Source organism: Elephantulus edwardii, unplaced genomic scaffold (assembly GCF_000299155.1).
Source record: "Elephantulus edwardii isolate Elephantulus edwardi_28Jun2011 unplaced genomic scaffold, EleEdw1.0 scaffold00038, whole genome shotgun sequence".
Classification (NCBI taxonomy): domain Eukaryota; kingdom Metazoa; phylum Chordata; class Mammalia; order Macroscelidea; family Macroscelididae; genus Elephantulus; species Elephantulus edwardii.
The window spans coordinates 12,269,493-12,294,020 of NW_006399788.1; the positions used below are offsets into that span (position 1 = coordinate 12,269,493).

General features: G+C 38.6%; 1 protein-coding gene across 3 annotated transcripts in view; it reads right to left on the bottom strand.

Moving 5' to 3' along the window:
- EBF2 (early B-cell factor 2) overlaps nucleotides 1-24,528 on the bottom strand; it is a 252,890-nt gene that overhangs the window by 10,339 nt on the left and 218,023 nt on the right. For all 3 annotated transcript variants that reach the window (XM_006884848.1, XM_006884850.1, XM_006884849.1), the window contains 4 exons: nucleotides 11,789-11,877; nucleotides 9,740-9,805; nucleotides 9,479-9,656; nucleotides 7,768-7,953 (listed from right to left, as the gene is read on the bottom strand). In XM_006884848.1, the coding sequence (XP_006884910.1) occupies nucleotides 7,768-7,953; nucleotides 9,479-9,656; nucleotides 9,740-9,805; nucleotides 11,789-11,877 (519 nt within the window). The remainder of the gene's footprint in view (nucleotides 1-7,767; nucleotides 7,954-9,478; nucleotides 9,657-9,739; nucleotides 9,806-11,788; nucleotides 11,878-24,528) is intronic.

Sequence of the window (24,528 nt, forward strand, 5' to 3'; positions counted from 1 at the left end):
GAAACTCTTGTTACATTTCCCCCTTAAAGTTGTTAAGAGGAAGTACTTCTCTTACCAGATAGTAAAATTTGTTTTAAAAAAAATCTATATTAAGGAAGTTGGTGTTTTTCTAGTATTAGCACAGAAATAGGCAGATAGATCCTTGGAAAAAAATAGAATCCAGAAACAGACCTGGGTATGTATGAGAATTAATACATAATAAAGGTGACATTTCAAATTAGTGGAGAAATAAATGTATAGGTACAATAATCTAACTAGTTAGAGACCAAAATAAATTCAGCTCACTTCCTCAAGCTAAACATAAAAATAAATTTAAGTGGATTAAAGAGTTAATTGTAAAAACAAAATTATAAAAGTGCTGGTAGGAAAAAAGGTTATAAAATTTTACACACTTTTTAAAATCTGACACCAACACCTGAGAATTCAGAAGATTGCATTAACAACATAAAGAAAAACCTTTTTGTAAACATACAAACAAAGGCAAATGATGAATTAGGAAGAATATTTGCAGTGTCTGCTTAGATTGCATGTTAATATCTTAAATAGCTAATATACTTTCTATAAATTAATTAGAAAAAGAAAGCCACCAACAGAAAAATGGGTAAAGGACATAAAAAGGTAAGTCACTAAAGGAGAACTGAAAATAGCCACGAGACCTATATAGAAACATCCAGACTTGTTAGTAATAAAATGCCAATTAAAGCAGTCACAAGGTGGTATTTTTCCAATTACCAATTGATAAAGATTAAGAAAAAATTATTAGGGTAGTGAAAGAAATACTTTTCTCTTTCTGAGGGAAGAATTAATCTCTCTGGAGGGGCCTGGGAGATACATATCAAAGAATTTTTAAATGTGCCTCTCAGTAATTTAATATCTATAAATTAATCCCAAGGAGATAATCATGGATGGGGAAAAAAACAAAAAAGAAAAAAAAAACCCAACCACAACCCAACTCCATAGATCTAAGAATGTTTTTGGACTTTTTATAACAATAAAAACCTAAAAAGAACTTAGAACAGTCAGCAATAGAATAAACTCTATTATGGCCATACTGTGAGATGCTAGGCAAACATTATGGCTCTTACAAAGAAAAATATTGAATGTGCTTCCTCTAATAAAAAGAGCAGATTACACATGTGTGCACAGCCAGAAGGCACCTTTAGCTCATACACATGTGCGTGCATGCGCACCCCCTACCTACCCCCCTATCTAAAAATCTAAAAGGGTGTGATGTGTGTCCCAAGTTTTAATGGTGGTACCTCTGCCTGATTGGAATGTGGCTATTTTTTAACTTATCTTTTTTTATTGGTCCATATTTTCTGTAATGGACATATATTATTTTTCAAGTTGAAGAAAACAAAAAAGCTATTAAAATTTAAAAATGGGGAGTCTCTATTTCTTTGGCAAGAAATAATACAATCCTTGTTGTCCAGTACTTGAGTTGCCCCAGAATGAAATGTTGCCCGCCCCTGAACCAATCTCATGGTCACCATGTCCCTTGAGTTTTTGTCACTGTATGTTTGGAAGTATGTGCCTGGGTCTGTCTTTCTAGTTTGTCTTAATCTAGAAGCTCTGCTGAGATGTGCTTCAGATCACAGCAGCACACAATCCTCTGCTGACTGGTGGCCTCTTTGAAGCTGAGAATTTTACCACTGGGCTCTATCTATCAGGCTTCATTCACTTATTATCATTGAGTCATTCCAACTCAGCACACTTGCACTGGGTTTCTGAGACTATAAATTGCACTGGTAAGGTTTGCCCATACTTCTCTCCCGGGAGTCACTGGTGGGTTCAAACTGCTGTTGCTATGTGGTGGTGGTTGTTGTTAGGTGCCGTCGAGTTGCTTGCAACTCATAGCGACCCTATGGACAACAGACCTAAACCCTGCTCTATCCTGTGCCAATCACACTGGCTCCGACAAACCCATCCCGAGTACCCCAGTCACTGAATCAATCCACCTTAGAGGGTCTTCCCCTCTTGCACCGTCCCTCTACCCTCCCAAGTATGATGTCCCTCTCCAAGGACCAGTCCCTCCTTACAACATGTCCAAAGTATGTCAGACGAAGCCCCAGAATCCTTGTCTCCAAGGAGCAGCCCAGTTTAACCATCTCAAAGTTGAATCTGTTTGTTTTCCTCTTCTCCAGCACCACAGCTCAAAGGCATCAATTCTCCTTCTATCCTCTCTAGTCATTGTCCAACTCTCTGATGCATAACAAGTGATTAGTCTCCAGAGAGACACCATTGCTCTTCAATACTTTGGAGAGGTCCCTAACAGCAGACTTTCCCATAGCAATATGCCTTTTAATTTCCTGGCTGCTGGTGCCAAGAGTGTTGACCGTGGAGCCAAGCAGACTAAAGTTGTTAACAATCTCAATCTCTTCACCATCCATCCTGATGCTGCCACTTCATCCAGTGGTGAGAATCTTTGTGGTAGCCTTTGAGTAAACAGCATAACTTCTTTTGGATTCCACCACAAGAGTTCCGTATGATAGTGTGCCTGAATGCTTCATTGTTCTTCCTTGATTTAAGGGGTTGCTGTTTGAAAACAAAGTTTTCTACTAACCTCTCTTTACAAAAATCAACACACAATAATGGTGGGCATGGATCAATGGCGATTTAATGTTCTAAAACAATGTAAGGGAATGATTGGATGAAACACAATGTAAATAGAGAAATGTGTGAAACACAATGTACATAATGAAGTACAATGTAAACAAATTTAGTATGCAAACCAATATAAAATAAAAATTTCTTAAACCTGTAATTCCTGGGTGATGATAGTTAAGTTTTAAAATCAATGCATCAAACAAACAAACAAACAAACAAGAAAATGCATCATTCCTAATACAGTTCTTTATGTTTCAGGGCATACGTCTGCATCACAGAAAGATTTTACAGAGTCTACCTAGGTATCTGTAATTTTGGTAATTTGGCTGTTTTCTTCCATCCTCTCCTTCATTATCTTTCATCCAAATTTCATTCATTGTGCGTCACTGAAGGACATCTCAGTTTTCAAAATGTATCTGTCCATGACCAGAAGCCTATATACTTTAAATGCAAACAATGGTTATCTCTGCACAGGAACAGTATGTGAAGTGGCTTGCTTTGTATATATATATATATATTCTCTATAATGGGACTTTTTCTATCATAATAGATTTTCCCCCTTTCTATAGAAAAAGAAAATAGAAATATAGACAAATAGAAATTGTAGAATGTGAAAATTTATTTGCATAAATTTCAAATTTTCTATAATAACCATTCAACAGTGGACAGCAAACAACATCTTGGCATTTGGTTTTGAAAGCATAAAAATACCAAGGAAACCCAGGATAAAGTCAATGCAAGTAAGCCGGATTTCCTGAGGCTGAATTGGGTTCCAAAACGTTTGTCCCAAAGTTCAGACTTAGTTATCCTCTTCAGTAGAAGTGCCTTCTGTGGGGGCCACAGAGGTGTTGAACAGGTCATCTTTGGGGACCCCGGGGCATACCATCCTGGAGTAGTTGATCACACATACTCTCCCAACTGAGACCTCCGGACAGCTATCTCTCTGTGGAGGAGGCCATAGCAAAGGCAAGCATGTCAGGCCCAGAAATCCATGTGAACATGGGGAGTTAAGGAAAACCACTTTTCTCCTTCAGAGGACTGACTGGCTTGCACAGTCCCAGCTGGAACCCACTGGGCACATATCCTCCTTTGCATCGAGCCATTGCATTTGTTGATGCTAAGGGGTCTGTCAGCATTTCATTATAACCCCCTATTGTCAAGGGCTTAGAATTCAGCCATAAATGCTTGCACTGAGCTGGAACTTGGCACACACTGCTACCGCCAGGAAGTGAAGTTTGTATGTAAAATTGAAAAAACATCTGTTTGGACACTTTTGAAGTAGTTTGAGAGCAAAAGCAGTAAAGATGCAGTAATGATACTCTGCATTGGCTGTAACGCAAGACAACCTTGATCGAGAAGGTTGGCTGGTTTTTTAATGGCCCTGGCAAGGGATTACTCCATTGCATTGTCCAGCCACATCAGGCTACTTTAAATAATAAAATGAGAAAAATCATAGATTCTTATTTTAAGACACAAGCAACTGAACTGGTGAAATATTCTTTCTCCTGGGTTTGTTGTTTTGCTTCCCTGCCCCCACCTCTCTTTTTCCCAGAGAAAGTAGATTTAGCTGGTTAGAAATACAAGTCAGAAAGTATTGTAATGAACTCCACTGGGTATTAAGTATTTTCCAAGTAGGGGAATTTTATTATAATGAGTGCCCTGTTTGGAATCCCATTTCTAGCATGCCAGTTCTTCAGACCGCCCACAGAAAATGAAGGTGCAAAGGACCCTGCCAGGCGTTAAGAGGGATCAGGAGGTTCTCTGGGTCCTACTTCCCATGTCAGGAGGACAGGGCCTCATTTTCTTTTCCTGTCATGTGAGCAAGGATCTCTGATAGCGTAGTCCTTCCTGGGTTGCACTGCTAAACCCTTCTCCGGTGGTTAGAATCTACCAGCGGCTGCTCAGGAGAAAGGTGATCAGTCTTCTCCTGTGTGATTTACAGTCTCCTAAACCTACTGGAGGGTCACCATGAGTTGGTTTTAACTCAATACAAATGAGTTTTGAGTTTGAATCTATGTGTGTGGCTTTGTTTTGACGAGTGATTTGAAGCTTTGGAGCATAATGCTTGTCTTACGGCTCTGGGTTTGGGTTAGAGGAGAGACAGTGGGTGGGAGTTGTCACTTGCTGGCGTGTACCAAAATAGGGGAAACTCGTCCCTCCCACAAAAATCACTAAGGGCCACCTGAACATTTTCATTCATCACTCCTCATTCTTTTTCTGTTTCCACATTCTAGATCATTTCTTAGTTTGTGACTATTTTAAAACAATGAAAAATTTCATTGACTTCAACCTAATAGATGTATTATATACAGAAATGACATTGTAGAAAAAAAAAGTCAATAGAGGCAGTTTCATGTGGTTCAACCCAGTAATATATTAGAAGTATATTTCCTATATTATGGTATAATATATGTTATATATTTATCGTTTTTGTTGTTGTGTACCACAGAGACATAACCGACCCATAGCTGACCCTGCAGTGGGTTTTCAGAGGCAGTTAATCACATGGGAGGACACTGCCCATCTTTCTCCTGTGAGATGGAGATATAGGTAGATATATCAGAAGTATATTTATTATTTTATGGTATAACAAAAAGTATGGTATTATGAATCTGATTACATGTATCCTCTTTCCATTTTTGTTCTATTTATTGGATACAAATTCCTGAATAAGTTATTTAATAACTTTTTCTATCTTAGAGTTGAAAATGTGGCTATTATTATATTCATGTCACAAGCTTCTGTGGCTATGATGGCATTAAATATAAAAAATGCTTTCGAACTACAATCCTAGGGGCACATGGTTCGAATCCACCAGATGCTCTGCCAGGGAAGGAGGGACAATCTCCTCCTGTACCAGTCAGATCTGATTTGACGGTACACACAAATAATAAAATAAAAATAAAAAATTTAAAAAAAAATGCTTTCGAATTGTGAAATGGAATGCAGTTTTACTCCTTCGGTCAAGGCCATCATGATGTACTATGATTTATGTAATGACCTCTTATCATTGTATTACTTGTTGAGGGTTTGGCCCCCACACAGACTGTCCCCTTTATGATAATTCATGGGAGGGGTCCCTCCAGGGGCTCAGTAACAGAAAAATCAGAGGTTTCGTTCCAAGCTGTGCTCAATTTAAGGTTTAGAAAAACAGTTTGTTTGCTTCAGCATCATCTTCAGGACCATATTAGTGACCACCGAACAGACTGAATGCACTCATGTTTACTCTAACAGTTAGTTTATTTTGGCACTATATCTTTTCTTTCATGGACATTTTTTCTTAGTTTATTTATTATAATTTTTTACTGCCCACTTGACTATTGAAACGAATGGACAGCACATTACAACAGCAACAACAACCTAAGAGAAAAAAAAAACCTTTTAAAAAAGATAAGGCTTGGTGAGCTCTGGTGGCCTAGTGGCAAGAAGCTGCACTGTAATCCCAAAGGTGCGTGGTTCAAATCCACCAGATGCTCTGCTGGAGAAAGAGGGATAATCTCCTCCTGTACCAGTCAGATCCAATTTGATGGTACACACAAAAAATAATAACTTTTTTAAAAGAAAAGATAAGACTTAAAACTGGAGAGAAGTATGGGCAATCTCCCATTCAATTAACTGCCTCTGAAAACCCACTGTGTGTCAGCTATGGGTCACTTCCAACTCAACGGTACACAGGTACACACTACCACCACCACCACAAGGCTTAAAACAAGCAAATAAACAGAAACAGATCAGTCATTTGTTTTCCTGGATCCATCTAATCTAATTAATCTGTGTCATCTGACAAGAGACAGCAGAGAACTCATGCCTTTGCAGTAACAAGATTTTAGTTGTACTAGAAGAGCTAACCTGTGCTGTCCTCCACGCCTTGGTGAATGTATGAATTGAACAAATAACCCAGAAGTAACTCATGGCCACATGTCCTCAGGGAGACACAGCTCCCGAGGCTGTGCTAGGCAGCTGTGGACCCAGCCATGCTACTTCCAAAGCAGTGGTGGACATGGCTGTGAGCTGTCCTCCACTTGCCCCTGTTCCTGGCAGGCAGGAGCCACTCTGGGTGAAAGAAGCATGCTGCTGGGCCCTGCAACCAGATCCAGTATTTCAAGAACTTTCTACTCAATCACTACAGACTCTCCTTGTCAAATATCCCCTGGCCTGAAGTATTCATTCCTTTAGTAAGTTTGAAAAACACGCACATGTTCCCTCAGGCTCCTGGGACCATTATGTAAGCTTCCAGTTTAGCCCCTAAAGCAACACAAATGGGTTTTCTCAAGAGCATCCAAATTGCTGCTAGACCATAGGTTAAAACTAAGGGCCTGTGTCTCAATGTATTACAGTCACGGGCAGCCAACTTGCAAATCTCTGGAGATACCTATGAGGAGGGGGAGCCATGCAATCAAGGCAGAAGGGGGCAGAGTGTGTGGCGCACAATAACCTAAAGTCATAAATGCTGCAACCAAAACTTAGTGACCCGCTTTCTTCTAACTGTGTGGTTTTGGGCAAGTCAGTTAATTCTTGTGCATATCAACTTTCTCATCTATCCAAAGGAGATAATAAAATCAACCTCTGAGAGCTCTTATAAAGATAAAAGTAACAATATTACCTAGAAAAGTACCTAGTAAAAAGTGCATGTCATGTTAACAGAAGTGAAACCTTGATCTCTTACTCCTGTTCTTTTTTAGGTCACATATGTACTTTCTTTGGAAATGGTTATTCTTTCATTCTGTCTCTTTCCTCCAGAAAGCCGTGAGTAGCCAGTAGAAACAAAGCTCAGTTCAGGAAAAGGAACATGAGTGAGGATGAGCATGACATCAGGAAAGTCCTCAGCCATTAGAGAGGCAAGGCAGTTGACGAAAGAAATTAATTGACATGCCCAAGACCACACAGAGAAAAGCAGACCAGTAAGTTTTGGTTGCAGACTCTATAGCTTCAGGTTATTTTGTGCATGGTCATCATGCTCCCTTCCTTCTTTGTGACCTGGCTCCACCCTCCCTTAGTTCCTCCAGAGAGTTGGGAGTTGACTGCTTGTGCTAATGCAATACATTGAGACACAGCCCCTTAACCTTAACCTTAACCTATAATCTAGTAGACTTAGGAATACAGCTTTTCACAAAAAAGGCTGAATACTTAAACCTTGAGGCAATTGGAGAGGACACTTACTTCCGTAAGGGGAGCCTGTGGGTGAGCCATTGAGAAATCCAGGTGATCCTGGAACACCCAGGTTGGCCATGGGTACGTTGCTGTAGCCGTTCATACTGTTACTGGAGGTACTGTAATTAGACTGCTGAGGTGTGGAGCTGGAAGAGTATCCCCGTGGGGAGATGCTGCTTGTGTTGCGGATGTATCCTTGACAACAAAAGAAAAACTCATGTAAATCAACTTGTAAATATACGGCGGGTCAAAGATAGCTAGTACATGTCTGCATCAGTCCCAGATGAGAAAATAACATCAAGCTGGCTTTGGACAGTGGTTGAAAAATATGCAATTTGGTTTCAGCCTGCTAGACCCTCAATGAGATGGATGTACACAGTGATGACAATGGTCTGAAGCAAAGGAGACATTGTGAGGATGGTTCAGGATTGGTTTCTGTCTGTTGTTGTACATAGGGTCACTATGAGTCAGGGTCTGCTTGACGGCACCTAACAATAACATATCTTTCTTGGAGTCCTGCTGGTACACTGGTTAAATGCTTGACTGCTAACCAGAAGGTTGGCCTTTCAAATCCACCAACACCTCCTTGGTAGAAAAATGTGATAATCTTCTTCCACAGAAAAAATCCCATGGGGCAATTCTAGTCTGCCCTGTAGAGTTGCTTGGGGTCACAACAGACTTGACAGCCATGGACAGACCTTCTTCTCTCTTTCTCACCAGACACAAGGCATTATGTCTCTGATAGTTCGTTTCTTCTCTTTCTTCCGAACCTGCAGCATCTCCAACTCACACCAAGGAATGAGACAGCAGTTTGGAGTAGCATCTCCAAATGGTATCTCATATGCACTACAGCCCTATCCGTATTAATTAGCATCACTGGGGAAAACATTTTGAGGTCAAAAAAATGTTCGGCAAATGTTTGAAACGATGGATACTTCTTGATGACTCACATAAAGAGAATGAAACCTCCAAGCTTTATTATATTGACCTAATGCTTTCCAAATTAAATAGACTTTAGCATCTTTTAAGGAATAGTTGCAGAAAGATGACCAAATAAACTTTTGGGTAATTTAGTGCTCTGGAAAATTAGAAATAAAAATGTCCTAAAGGTAGAGCCATTATTAGGAACATTTAGTTCTTTCAAAAGCTCTTTTTACAATAAATTTAGGCCCATGCCTTAATAATAAAAGTGGTCATATTGACAAAAAAAATCTTTGTGTATATACTTTACATATAAAACACCCTTACCTGTATATGATTGTTGCTATGTATTGGTAGAAGAGACAATATATAATTAGAATTTATCAAATAAAACTAAACCGTTCTTATTGTTTACCAGGAAGAGAGAGTTGGGTATAATAAATGACAACGGCAATAACTCATCCTCTTTCCATTATTGAATCTGGTTATCCTGATAGCAGAAGTATAAATTTTATTCAATGGATGCCTCTAAACCTAGTTTCAGTAAGCCTAAATTCATAATAGTCAATCTTGTCCTTAGGTATTGCTAGTTTAAGAGATTCTACCTGTGCTTAAAAAGCTCAAAATCTAACAAGACACCACCTATAATATTGGAAAATCCAATATATGGCTTTATTGCTTATCTTCAGACACTCTCTGTTTCATAGTATATAATTCAAGTTTAACTCCTTATATTCCAGCAGAGACACCTTTTTAAGTGTATAAGGTATCTGGGTTTTGATTCTAAGAAAGACTATACCTTGATTATTTCCCTGTGTTGACTCTGAGATGCTGACCCCCAGCTGGCTGCCGTAAGAATTGATCCCCATCATGCCACTGTGAGCTGGAGAGCTGGAAAGGGCTGGGATCTGGCTGGGATTCCTGGGGACACTGTAGAGGGCTTCAGCAATGTCTGCAGCCCGCTTCAGAATGATGTCCTACAAAACAGCAGGTAGAGGTGAGCATTTTACCGAGCATGAAGTCTCAAGCTCAGTAGACTGTAGGATGTAACGCTTCAAACCTGGTTGTTGTGTGGTGTGCCATAGAGGGCTTCCACTAGGTCTGCAGCTCTTTTCAGCAGCATCTCCTAAAGAAAACAAATGGTGGAGCATCATCAAATGTTAAAACACAGAACGGCAAAACAAAGTCTTACTCCCCAAATGTAATAATTAGGGGGGGAAATTCCTATATTGGTTTCACAAGGAGAGTATAATCATACATGTGCATTCCTCTATAAATATTTATTTACCTAAATGACAATGTACTGAAATAAACAGAAAGACTAGCCAACCAATTTTAAGGTGAAGTTGGTTAAAGTTTTAAATGTAATGGAAATTATAAATTACTTTTAGATTGTTGTTGTTATTGTTAAGTGTCGTCGAGTCGCAGGCGACTCATAGCAACCCTATGAAGGAGAGTCCTCGACCCTTGGGTGCCTTTCATCCTCTCTCCAGGTTCATAGGGTTTCCGGAGGCAAGCTATTATGGAAGTGGATGCCACTCCTCCTTCCAAACTTTTAGATTACTTTGTATAAAAAAGAATCTAGTGTTCTAATTAGTGAAATCTGGTGGCATAATCTGTAAGGAATTTGCTCTGCGAACCCAAACGTGGTGCTGCTCTGGCAGTCTGAAACCACTAGCAGCTCCTTGGGAGACGGATGCAATTTACAATCTCAGAAAACCCGCTGGAGGATCAGCTATGAGTGGGTTCCGAATTAGTGGCGATGGCCATGAGAGAGAGGGGTAGGGGGTGGAGGGAAGAAAGAAGGGATTGAGAAAGAGAGAAACTGAAGGAAGGAGTGTTCTAATTAAACAGATATCCTTCAAATACTTGATTGACCAGAGTGTAGCTGCATGACAAGGCGCTGTCCGAAGTACTGAAATTATCTTTGCAATGCCTTCTGCAAAATTTTATTCAAATAAAGATGAATTCTTTAATAATATGTCCCTCTCTTCATTTTAACAAGAGAGAATTAGTAATCAGTGATCCCTTTCCTCTCATTTTGTCTTTCCACCTCCTGTTTTTTACAACCTTTTAAATTGCTATTAACCTACTTTCCAGATATCATCTAATTTAATGATGGGGCTGGGGATTTTTCCAAGAGTCAAATGAATGTGTTATGTAGAAATAACTGTGGTACTTGAGTTTTCCTCACAGTTCAGAGAAATGAACATAGTATTATATATTTAGTGTGTTTAAAAGTCCATATGTGGATGGAATTTAAATTTTAACAATTATTCATTTTAAATGACAATAATTTTATGTATGTTTTAAGTAAGGTAAAGTCATGGGTCAAATTTAGAATTATGTTTCATCAAAATGTTCATTTAAAGGCAATATATTTCATAGAAATTTTACACAGAGGTTCTTTTCACATCTTTTTATGTGATAAATATTGAGGATTTGATTGTGGGTTAATGTTTCATGCAATCATGGGTAAATAAAATAATATTTAACTATGATGCAGTGATAATTTATACTTTAAGCACTTATACAACCATCCATTATGATAAAAATAGCAATGTTTTATAAATTGTATATATTTGTAGTTCTGTTTTTTAGACCCAAATTTCAGTTTATATATTTGCTCAGATATTAATCATATTAACTATAGAGGTTTCTTGTTTCCATTGTATCTAAAGCTAGAAAAATCTTAAGAGACTCAGATCCAAATTTCAATATAGAATTAATTTTAACTTTTTAAAAAAGCAAACCTTAGTTTTTGAGCCAGAATTGACTCATCTAATTTGAATTGAATAGAAAATTTAAGTTGTAAAAAATTTATTTTTTTTTAAAACAAACCTCATGCTTTTCAGCCAGAATTGACTTATAACTGATCCTCCAGCAGGTTTTCAGAGACTGTAAGTTGCATGAGAGGAGATTATCCGTCTTTATCTCAGCGTAAGTGGTGGGTTCAAACAGCTACCTTTTGGACTGGTAGGGCAACCCTTTACCCACTAGACCACCAGAACTCACAATTAAATTTAAAGGTAATTAAAGTGCTAAACATTTCCATATTTCTAACATTCTACAGAATCATTTTCACATGTAAATTTTCAAACTATTTTACCTTAGCTAATCTCTCAGGATCTCCGGGATGCCTTGGGATGACTTTTTGCAGTCTCTGGAAACCATAGTCTATAGTGGGTTCATTTAATGCTGAAAAAGAAAAGTTATCATTTTGAGTCTGCGTCCTGATCATAGGGAAGCCTTCTAATGGTTCTGACATTACCTGAGAATTTAAGCATAATAGATATAATCATAATAATCTATCTTTCCCACTGGTATTGGTTAATTCACAGTAATTTTATACTCTCCATTAAAATAGCATTTCAAAATTCCAGAATTATTGCAAATATTTTATAATTTCTGTTTTACATGTACATGCTTAAATTTTCTCATTTACAAATGAAGTGTATTATGCTCTCAAAGTTATTACTCCATCAAACATAACTCAATTTCTTAAGAATGAAATAAGCTGTCTATATATTCTTTTCTTCTCTCTGTTCTCCTGTCTCTTTCCCAATTCATGCTTCTTCTAAGCATATTTTTTTCACAGTTGTTGTTGTTGTTATGTGCCGTCGAGTCGCTTGCGACTCATCGATTAGTCTCTTAAATATTTACAAGTGTATGTTGTCAGAACTGACCCATAGGTGACCCTTTAGAGAATTTTCAGAGGCAGTAAATTAGAGTGGGGAAAATCGCTCATCTTTCTTCTGCAGAGCAGCTCGTGGATTTGAACTGTGTGCTTTTGAAATCGCAGTGTGGCTTCTTACCACTAGGCCACCAGAGCACATATGCAATTTATGAATTTATTTTCATAAAAATGTAATCTACTTCATTATATACACCTGTGTTCAGTATCATGCTCCTCCTCTAGGGCTACACATTCCAGAGGAACTTCCACCTGTTTTGTGTCTCCAGTGTAGTCTCATTGTTTAACACAGTGACAGACACATTGGAAAACCCATCCTGTCAGTAACTGTAGCATGAAGGTGAATGAACAAGTGATTATTTCAGCATTTCTACTCAGTAACTGTAGAATGAAGATGAACAAACCAATGATCATTTCAGCATTTCTTCTATCTTAAAGAGTTCCTGAAGTTGAATCTTTTATTATTATTTTTCTGCTTTTCTCTTTCTTTTGTTTTAATTTTATGGTCTTAAACTTAATATGTAATAAAAATAGGAAACAATAAATAGATAAGAAAATCACAGTCATCTGTCATTCCTTTCTGTAGCAGTAAATTCCAGAGTATGTATTTCCTTTTTACCTCTCTTCCAACATATATGTATTCTGATTTTTGTTGCTATTCTAACTACAAAAGCAGTAATTTCATGAAATAAATTGTAAAATATTCGAAACAAAAATTATCCATAATCCTAACACTTCAGAGATGGTATAACATTTTCACTTCTAGCCTTTCAGACTGAAGCACACACACACACAAATTATTTGGAGATATACAATTCACACTGTTATGTAATCAATTAATTATCTACGTAACAGTATATTATAACCTTTCCTCCATACTACTAAATATTCTTTGATAGCACTATTTTAAATTGCTACATATTTTCTTTATGTGCTCTGTAATTTTACTTGAAGTGTTTATTAATGTTGGGCATTTAATATGAACTTAATTTTTCACTATAAAAAAATCAGGATTTTATTATGAAAAATCTTTTTTGTGTATGTCTTTAAGTTTTAATATTTAAAATTCTACAAAACAGGATTACTTAACTAAAGTTGTAATTAACATTTAATGCCTCTTACATATAGTTGTCAAATAACTTCTCAAATTTGAACTTGCATCCTTCAATAATGTTGTTGCTGTTGTTGTTAGGTGCCATCCTGATGTGTATAACTCATAGTGACCCTGTGAACAACAAATCTGAATCCTGTCCTCTGTAGTGTCATCCTTATCATCTCTGACACCCTTGATAGAACAATAAACACCCTTTCAAGTTCTATCCCAAAATACAATGTTGTTGTGTAACAGGATATTATCCATATGCATACAAAGAAGACCTGTTAATATGACTCTTATTCAAATATATGCTTCTACATCTAGAGTCAAAGAGAAAGAAATTGAAAATGTTCACCAAATTTTGCAGTCTGAAATTAACCAAACATGCAATCAAGATGTATTAATGATAAATGGTGATTGAAATGCAAAAGTTAGAAACAATGAGGAAGATAGTTGGAAAAGATGAGCTTTGCGACAGAAATGAGGCTGGAAAGAGAATGATTAAATTTTGTATTTTCAATGACTTATTTATTGCAAATACTTTTTTAAAAAAGTACAAACAATGATTTTGCACATGAACCTCACCTGATGAACTGCATAGGAATCAGATTGACTATATGTGAGGAAGGAATCATTAGAGAAGCTCAATATCAGCAGTGAAAACTACACCAGAGGCAGACTGGTCAGGTTGGTCAGACCATCAATTACTCAGGTGTATGTTCAAAATAAGGCTGATAAAAATTATTACAAGTCCACAGGAACCAAAATATGATCTGAATCTATTCCATCTAAATTTCAAAATCATCTTAATAGGTTGAAAGCATTGAATACGAATGAAGACCAGATGCGCTGTGGGATGATATCAAGGCTATCATCCAGACAGGAGAAAAAAAAAAAAACCAACGCACAATGAATGTCAGAAAAGAAACTGAAAATTGCACTAGAGCACTGAGAAACTAAAACAAAGGAAAAACATGCCAAATAAAAGAGTTCAACAGTATATTTCAAAGGGCAACTCCAAAAGCCAAAGCAAAGTTATTATAATAGAATGTGCAGAAAGCTGGAATTGGAAAATAAAAAGGGAAGAGCTAGCTCTACATTTCTCAAGCTGAGAGAACTGAGTCACAATACTGAAGGATGCTATAGGCAATATATTGAATGACTCAGGAAGCATCAAAAGAAGATGGAGTAGGCGCGAGGGATACACAGAGTCACTGTTATAAAAAAGAACTGACTGACACTGAAAATTTTCAGGAAGTACCATATGAGCAGGACCCAATCGTAATGAAAGAGAAGTTCAAGATGCATTATACACATTGGCAAAAAATAAGGCCCCAGGAATTGATGGGATACCAATCGACTTGTTTCAATTAAAAGATGCAGCCCTGGATGCACTCACCAGTCTATGCCAGGAAATTTGGAGGATAATTGTCTGGCTAATGGATTGAAAAAGGCCTACATTTACTCCCAAGAAAGATAATCCAATAGAATGTGTAAACTATTGAACAATATCATTAATACAACATGCAAACAAAATACTGCTGAAAATAATTTAAAAACGTCTAGAACAGTACACAGATAGAGAACTGCCAGAAGTTCAAGCAGGATTTAGGAGAGGTTGTGGACCAGAGATATCATTGCTGATGTCAGATGGATCCTGGCTGACAATTAAGAATACTAGAAGAATGTCTATTTATGCTTTATTTACTCTGCAAAGGCATTTGACTGTATGGATCATAACAAGTTGTGGCTGACATTGGGAAGAATAGGAAAAACAGAGCTCTTAATTGTCCCCATGTAAAACCTATACCTAGACTAAGAGGCTGTTGTATGAACAAAGCAAGGGAACACTACATGGTTTAAAATTAAGAATGTTTAAAATGAAGAATGTACAAGTGTTGTATTCTCTCTACATATCCATTCATCTGTATACTGAGCAAATTATTTGAGAAGCTGGACTCTTTGGAGAAGAATGTGGCATCAGGATCAGAGAAAGACTCATCAATACTTGCATTATGCAGATGACACAACCTTGCTTGCTGAAAGTAAGGAGAATTTAAAGCAGTTGTTGCAGAAGATTAAAGAATACAGCCTTCAATACGCAATATGGATTGCATCTTGACATCAAGAAAACAAAAATTCCTGCCACTGGACCAAAAGGCAACATTATGATCAATGGAGAAAAGATTGAAACTGTCAACAATTTCCTCTTCCTTGGATCCACAATCAACACCTTTGGTACCAGTAGTCAGGAAATCAGTAGATATATTGCATTAGGAAAGTGCAGTTAGAGAACGTTGCAAATTATTGAGGAGTAATGATGTCAGTTTGAGGACCACAATGCATCTGATTCAGGCCAAGGTCTTTCTGATCACTGGCTATGCATCTGAGAGATGGACAGTAAATAAGGGTGATAGCTGATGCCTTTGGACTGTGGTGTTGGAGAAGAGTGCTGAATATCCCATGGACTGACAAAAGAACAAATATGTCTTGGAGAAAATGCAGCCTTAGTGCTCTTTGGAGTCAAAGAGGATAAAGCTTTGCCTCACATACTTTGGACATGTTGCTAGGAGGGGTTATTCCTTGGAGAAAGACATGATGCTTCAAAAGACAGAGGGTCAGCAAAGAAGTGGAAGACGCTCAAGCAGGTGGATTAACACAGTGACTGATGCAATGGGCTCTAGTGTCTCAGGAAGCATGAGGATGGCACAGGATAGAACAGGGTTCAGATCTGTTGTTCTTAGGGTTGCTATGAGTTGTACTCAACTTGAAGGCATGTAACAACAACAACAATGAAAACAAAAAATGAGGTACTTATATCAAACAATTTAGACTTCACATAGACATAGAACCCCGTTCTATGTCAACACACACACACGGACACACAAATAGAGGGTGAGGACAGAAGGAGAGTGGATGCTTTTGAGCTGTGGTGCTGGAGAAGGGTACTGAATGTACCATGGACTGCCAGGAAAACAAACAGATTCATCTTGGAGAGGATTAAACCAAGCTACTCCTTGGAGGCAAGGATTCTGGGGCTTCGTCTGACATACTTTGGACATGTTGCCAGGAGGGACGGGTCCTTGGAGAGGGACATCATGCTTGGGAGGGTGGAGGGACAGCGCAGAAGGGGAAGACCCTCTATGAGATGGATTGATTCGGTGACTGGGGTAATCGGGATGGGTGTGTCAGAGGTGGTGCGGTTGGCACAGGATAGAGCAGGGTTTAGGGCTGTTGTGTATAGGGTCGCTATGAGTCGCAAACGACTCGAAGGCACATAACAACAACAACATCCGTATTTGCTACTACCATTTTGTCTTCACTTTCTATTCTGTTTCCAAGGTTTTAAAACAGAAATATTTTTCCTCATAATGTAGAAAATGCATGTCCTATTTCAATTTACAAACAGTACGTTTACATTTCTCTAGACACATTTCTTCTACTTTCTTACCTCATCTTAGCTCCTCTTTAAATAAGACATTTTTCCTAACTTTGAGCTCCCCATTCTTTCCACTTTTATACTTTTGTTGTTGGTCTATTATTTTGAGCTGATATTATTAGATTTTTTTTTCTCTGATCTGTATATTTTAAGAACTTTATATTCACAATAGGTTTAAGCATCATATTAACAACCATTTCAATATTATATTTAACTGTTTCCTCTGCTGACCCCAGCCTTATAATACCACAAATATTCCATTCTCACATTCTTCAATGACTCAATTCTCTAGCAGTCTGATTACACCTAGTGGCAATTTTTTTAATGAGAGCTGGGTACTGTCTGGAATAAGAAATAAAAATAAGATAATATACCGGTCTTCTTCATATGTAAATAACAATTGCTCTGTAGCTGGAATTGTTAAGCGTACTCTTTTCATTTGGAGACCAACTTTGTGCTTGCATCTTTGGTCCTCCTGCTGGGCATGGTGTGAGTCAGAGTGTTTTCAGCAGGGTCTCCCCCACTGCCTCCTGGCTCAGCCCTTCTTCCTTAAGTGGGGAGCAATGAGTTGGCTTTCACAAAGCTGCCAATACAACCTTCCCTGCACAAACACTGGCACAACTGTACACAGTTTGGGCATATTATTGACACCTGCTTAGCTTTTAGCTTTGTCCTATTTTCGTGTTTTCTTGGAAAAATTCTGAGATATATCCTGGGGCAAAGCATATTAAACACTTGCACTTTCATTACCATTTTACCCAGAAACACATGTAAAAAGAGATTGCTTATAATTGGAATCAGGTACACATATTTTTACCCTTAGCTTTATAGTGTCAGCAATTTTGGAAATCTTATTCTTTAATGAAAGGGTATTTAGTGGTTGTAATAGTCAGTAATTTATAATCACAATTACAAATTATGAAAGCTTACAATGTTACAGGCACTATAATAAGAATTTCGTATTTGTTGTTGTTGTTGTTATGTACCATTGAGTCAGAATCAACCCATAGTTGACTCTCCAGTGGGTTTTCAGAAGCAGCTAATTTCATGTGAGGAGTTTGCCTATCTTTCTCCTGCAGAGCAGCTGGTGGCCTTGAACTTTTGGGATTACAGCGCAGCTTCTTTCCACTGGGCTACCAGAGTTCATTTTGTATATTATACATTTACTCCTTATTATAACAATGTGATGTGGATATGATCCATATTTTAAATACAATTCCAAAGGACAAGGATGGAATCAGAACCTGGCTTCTCTAACTCTCAAGTTTGTGCTTATAACCTCCTACTGTAGAGCTGAAGGATACGATGGGGAAATCTTCAATGATAGAAGAAACATCAAAATAAAATGAAAGGCATACACAGTCACTGTACCATAAATAATTGGTCAACACTGAAAAATTTCAGGAAGTATCATATGACAAGAACCAATCAATGGAGGTGAAGGCAAGGTAGGTGACATATGACCATGGGCATGTTGTTAAGAGAGGCTAGTCCTTGCAAAAAGATACCATGCTTGGAAAGGTGGGAGACCCACAAAGGAGTGGAAGACCTTCAGTGAGATGGATTGACACAGCAACTATAATAACGAGCTCAAGAATATCAGAGATGATGACTATTGCACAAGATAGGACACGGTTCAGATCTGTAGGATAAGTCACAATGAGCTCAATGTTACCTAATAACTGTAAAGCTACAGATATTATTCTAAGTTCCTGCAAGATACGCCAGCAGCCTCTCTGAGCCGCAGGCTACCTGTCTATAACCAGTTACAAGACAGGAGCTGATAGAGAACAAGGCACTAAGAACTGCCCACACTCCTCCTCCAGGTCACTCCTTACCCTCTGTATGCCCACTATGCTTTGTACTTCCTTCCTAAGCTTCAAGCACAGAGTTTTAGCATTGGAGAGCTAAGCTTTACTTGGCTTGTGTTAAGTCCCCAGTGGCTGAGAGTCAGTGAGGCCCCATATGAGATCAATCTGCAGACAGAAACAGCTGCCTTGTGCCACAGGGTGAACACTCAACGACAAAAATACTCTAAATCAGTCATGGTTGCATGTTTTTTCCTTTTTTTCAAATACACATCATTTTCTTAATTAAAGTCCTAATTTGCTTATCTATAGAAAACTGGAATTATAGATTTATCTACAACATGCTGACTACAAATGAAAGAATATCCTATAAGGTAAAAATCAGACTTTCCTCCTTCTCGTACTTGTCCATAGTCATGGTTCCTTCCTTTCAATTTGCACGTAGGCTTGCTGGCAGGTGCTCTGTCCCTCACTCGAGTACTGCATTTGTCCACCCATGGTAACTTCCTTACTGGTGGGGCATTCATACTGCTGCACTCTCTTTAGGACACAAAGATGGGATTTAAAGGGCTTCTCTTCAACAGCTATAACCATACACTTGTTACTCAAAATGTTCTCTGTTCTCAGATGGTAAACCACCAGGACACATGGATCATGTCTGATTTATCTTCCATCTCTCCTTAGAATATGTGGGCCACCTTGGCAAGCAATCCACCATTTTCATTGAATTTGAAGATTAAGCACAGTGATCGGCATTTATATTGGTAGTTTCTGGCTTCATAGGTGTGACCTGTGGGATGGGTTACGCGTGTATTCAACATGAGGAGAACTACCGTGGAAGAACTGCCTCTGACGCTCATCTCGACACAGAACAACATTGCTCATTTGCGCATGCATGCGCGCGCGCACACACACACACACACACACACACACACACACACACAATTTCATTTACTCAAGGACACTTTTGAAGCAGAAATCATGAGCTAGAAAGTAAATACTCAATGCTCTGCTTAATCACAGCTAAACCATGACCTGTCAGTCAACCTCTCAAGGGTTCAACCTTCAAGACACCAAAAACAGGTTTAACAACTTTTACTTTGGTTCCGGGCTAACCAATTGGCCAGTTATGTTTTCATCTTGTCAAGTCAGCTTTATCTTAAACCCCAATTTTTCCCTCACTGCCATCCTTCTCTACCACACTAACTAACATTCTCTGACTTTTCAGGCCAAATGTGAGCCAAGTGAACCTCAGTTAGCTAATGAACTGTCCAAGACCAACACTAAGACCATCTGTCTCCAAGGGCCAACAAAGTCATTAAGCACCATCGTCAGTGTAAATTTACACCCTCTCCCACCACATGGAGTGTGTAGACGCTGTGAAGTTCTGCCAACCATTTGGCTGACAGGTACACAGAGAAATGCTGGCAAGGCAATAACAGAGTAAATTAAAAATACACTTCAATCTATAGGCTCTGTTTATCTATGTCTTTCTTTAGTAACATAACATTAAGGTAAAAGGTCATATCCCCACTGAAATATAATTTATATTTACCTTTTATTAAATAATTATGGCATGGCATGAAGTTAAATATTACAGAAGCTAATCAAGGGGGAATTCAATAGAGAAAAGTCAGACATGAGAATTTCGTCTTTGCTATACATAGAATGTCTTAATCCTCCACTGGGAGCCATTCGGGTTTGCTGAAGGAGTTTAATAATACACATTTCAACTGTCACAGAATCTAAATCCCATTTGGATAATCCTTGAAAAACTTTCATCAATACCTTGAGATTTCATAATATTTCTCCTGAGAGCCTGGATCTTATGTGTCATTTCTCATTTTGATTGCGGGCATAATATATCAGGTTACGTACATATCTTGGGCCCGACAAATAGATATAAATTATAAAGCAATGTGTGAAGGGTTTCTTTTCTAAGTAAATAGCATTTAACTAAAAATATCTAATGGGAACCAATAAAAAACCTGGCTGGTGCCCAATATTAATTTTCCCAAAGGGTTGGCGAGATATATGAATTCTATATGATTTTCATCTTCATTCCTTAAAAGGAAGCACAGATGTGATTGTATGGTGAGTAGGGTAATTAATGTTATAAAACAAAATGCGTGAGAATAATGGCATGAAAAAGAAATTTGCTTTGTAAATTTTCACTCAGATCACAGCAAACGACAACAATAAAAGGCGACTGTGGACCCGAAAATGGTTACAGCCCATAGAACTAGAGGATCCTGGCATTCCTGCTAGTTCTACATTCCGGTTATTCTTCAAGAATTAAGATCGATGATAGAAATCTGCTCTACACATTCTAGAAACAAAGCAAAAGAAAGCCTAAAATCTCTGTGAGGTGATTGCCACTAACCATAAATTAGAAGCTGAGCTTTGATAGACAAGTAGAGGACAAAGCATGTGTCAGGTCACAGGCTTCATGTGACTTGGGTGAAAGGCAGCCTCACAGCCCTGGTGCACAGGGAAGAATTGAGATGTACACAGATAAGTTGCTACTCTCAAGCCGTCTTTGGGCCTTCTCCGTACTCTTTGTTCCTTGCAAGGTCTATTATCTTCATACTGCTCTGCTTTTCTCTGTTGCTTCCCACAAAGTCTGTCTCCTTTGTGCTGTAATTTTGCTCTCTTTTTATCACCAGGACACAAGGACTCTCTCTTCTGCTCTTTCCCACCTCAAAGCTGCCCTTCACTTCCACTCCCAATTTTTTCACCTAGATGGGCAACTTCTGCTCTGCGAGCCACACACCCAGCATTCAAAGGCTATGTTAAATTCACATTCCAGTTCTTCCAAGTTCAAGGTTTTAATTGGACTGGATGATAAAGCAGAGAGAAATCTGGACCCTGGCTAAGGGCTTGCCTTTGATTCTGACCCTAAGTATATCATCTTCATTTAGGCAGTGGGTCAGGCAGGACTTGGGGTTCTTCTTCTGAGAAAAGTTTTAATTTGAAAAATGGTAAGAGAGCTCTGGTAGCCTAGTGGGTAAGAAGTTGTGCTTCCAACCCAAAGGCAAGTGGTTCAAATATACCAGCTGCTGTGCAGGAGATACACGGGCAACCTCTTCCCATGCGATTTACAGCCTCTGAAAACCCACTGTAGGATCATTTGTCAGTCCCAAGTAGACAGTACATAATAACAACAAAAACTCTACGCAAAGCTCTTGCAATTTATGATTCTAAGGCCATTAATTCATTTGGTGTAGCGAAATTCTCCGATGAAGGGAGAAGGAAAGGGCTTAACGTCATATGCTGTTGAACTAAACTGGCTTTCATTTTTTGCTGTAATACACTGAAATCTCACTCCACATCCATTTGTTACAGTGTGACAAAAGTTCTGTGTCACTCATTAAGGAAAAAAGGAACAAAGATAATATAGGAACATATGATTAGAAAATTATACCTGCTTTTGTGGACACAGGAGTGAAAATACGAGCTGAGAACCAGAAGTGCATGAGTGAAAGATTAAGCAGAAGCCTCTGATATTTAATTTTAAATGAAATATTAATTTAATATTTAATTATGCTTTGGTTTCCAGAAAAACTGCAGCAGCAAGACAGATTGTTTGAAGAAGAGAGTAATATACATGGTTAAGGAGACAACTGTAAAAATTAAAGATAAATTTCAAGGGTAAATCTAAATGCCACAATGGAGTAGTTATGAATATGCTCATGTTCTCTGTAATGTGTATTTAGAATATTATAGCCGAGAGCACCAGGCCATTAAGGGGCTGGGATGTCTCTAGTGAAAGAACAGCCCCTATTCTGGGGCTTCCAACGGAGACATCATTCCTTGGACCCAGCTGAAGGATGTATCCACATTTCACAAGAGGTGGGGGCTGAGGTAACTTCCGAAAAGCTGCAGAATACCAGGAGAGCCATTGGTTCAACCTGTTTCCAGTCTAAGCGAGGCACAATTGTACTCAGGCCAGTTTTTGATGTTTGAATTGGGTATTTTTAACTAAAAATCAGATTCATTTCTTAAATGGGATTCTCCCCCCCACTCCTGGGATAATGCTGTAAGAAAAAAAGGCAAGAAATGCAAAGTGGATGAGCCATTAACATTTGAGATCCAGCGTGCACATCTGTGCAGTGCTGCTTTCTGAAAGGACGGCTCACGCAGGAACCCCCACCCTCCAAGTCCAGGCTGTGAGAGAGACTCCTGGGGACATGATGTGGGGGGCTGTGAAAATCTAGGCTTCCCGGGTGCTGCTTGTTCTTAGCCATTATCCTGTTGATGAGCACTTTCTCCCTGATAATGTACAGTATTTAATCAAACACACTTGTTAAACGTGTTCTCGTGAAGTTTCATGAAAATTAATTTTGTTGTTTGCAGTGTTTCAGTAGTCCAGCATGTCTTCATTTTGCTTACATTTATATATTTGTTTTGCAAATGTACACAATATCATCTTTCCATTAAAACAAATATTATCCCCGTTCTGGGGGATTAATAAATTGAGGTGAGAAAGGGCTCAGTAATCTGCCTACAAATCGGGATGGACATACCAGGAAGTCTGATGGCACAGGGGACTAAGCCCTGGGACACTATCTAAAGAACAGTGTTTCGAATCTGTCTCCATAAAGATTTACAACGTTGGAAACTTCGTGAGGCAGTTCTACTCTATGTCCTCCAGGGTTTCTATCATAATCCACTTGATGTAGTGGACACAGTGTGTTTAATGTCAGTGCTCATAAAGAAGGTATTTTTTACCCCTCCTTAGTCACTGAAAACACTTAATACTTTCTAAGAGTACAACATCACGCAGAGATAATAAGGGATCACCTCATTTTGCGATGTGAAACACTAAGAAAGGCTCCTCTGAGCTCCCACTCCATGCTTGTTGATCAATCCAACCCCCCAGGCACTTCCTCCTTACCGTGTGAGAGACAAAGCAATGGGCATTTGCCAAATAAACTACCAGGTGAGGCCAGATGCATGACCTTTATGTGTTTCTTCACATCACAATACTATAAGCTGGATAGGATAGAGAAGCAGTACAGGATGGTGGTGAGATGCAGGACTTTGGCATAAGACAACTGGGTTCTAGCTCTGTTGCTTACTAGCTACATGACCTTGGCTTCTGGGTCCTTAGACCATAACTTATATAACTTTATTTCTCGTAGCAGCAAAACTCTCACCTATAGAGTTGAAAGACTAACAGAACTTCCCTTCATGCACTTAAAGCTCATGATACATATGATGACTGAATTATTATCATTTTTCTTGTTAGAAGGGAGACTTTTGTTGTTGTTGTTGTTGTTAGAAGGAGAATCTTGCACAGATTGTGCAAAGACCCATAGAGACAACACTGAAAACACGACACTCATCTATCCTCACATCCATAATGATCTGTTGTCTGCTTATACATCCTGCGTGGGTCTTCTGAGTCAGCCGCAGTCAGCAGTGCTCAGAACCTGGGAGATTTTCCTGATGGCGTTTCTCTCCTTTTCTGTGGGTGGTGCAGATTTTATAATTATGCACAAAGGCCCAAATGCCATTCTCTGGACAGTCTCTGTCTAGGTATTCTCTGCTGCCACTTGACGTCAATATAGCAAAGAAATAAATACCTGCAAAGCTGAGAGCCATGGTCCCATTCGGTGCACCTACTAGGATTCTGTTTGTTTTGTTTTTTTTAAAAAAATTATTATTATATGTGTGTGTACCGTCAAATTGGATCTGACTGGTATAGGCAGAGATTGCTCCTCCTTCTCCAGCAGAGCATCTGGTGGATTCAAACCACATACCTCTGGGATTGCAAAGCAATAGAACTCTTTCTTGTGCACTCTTAGTT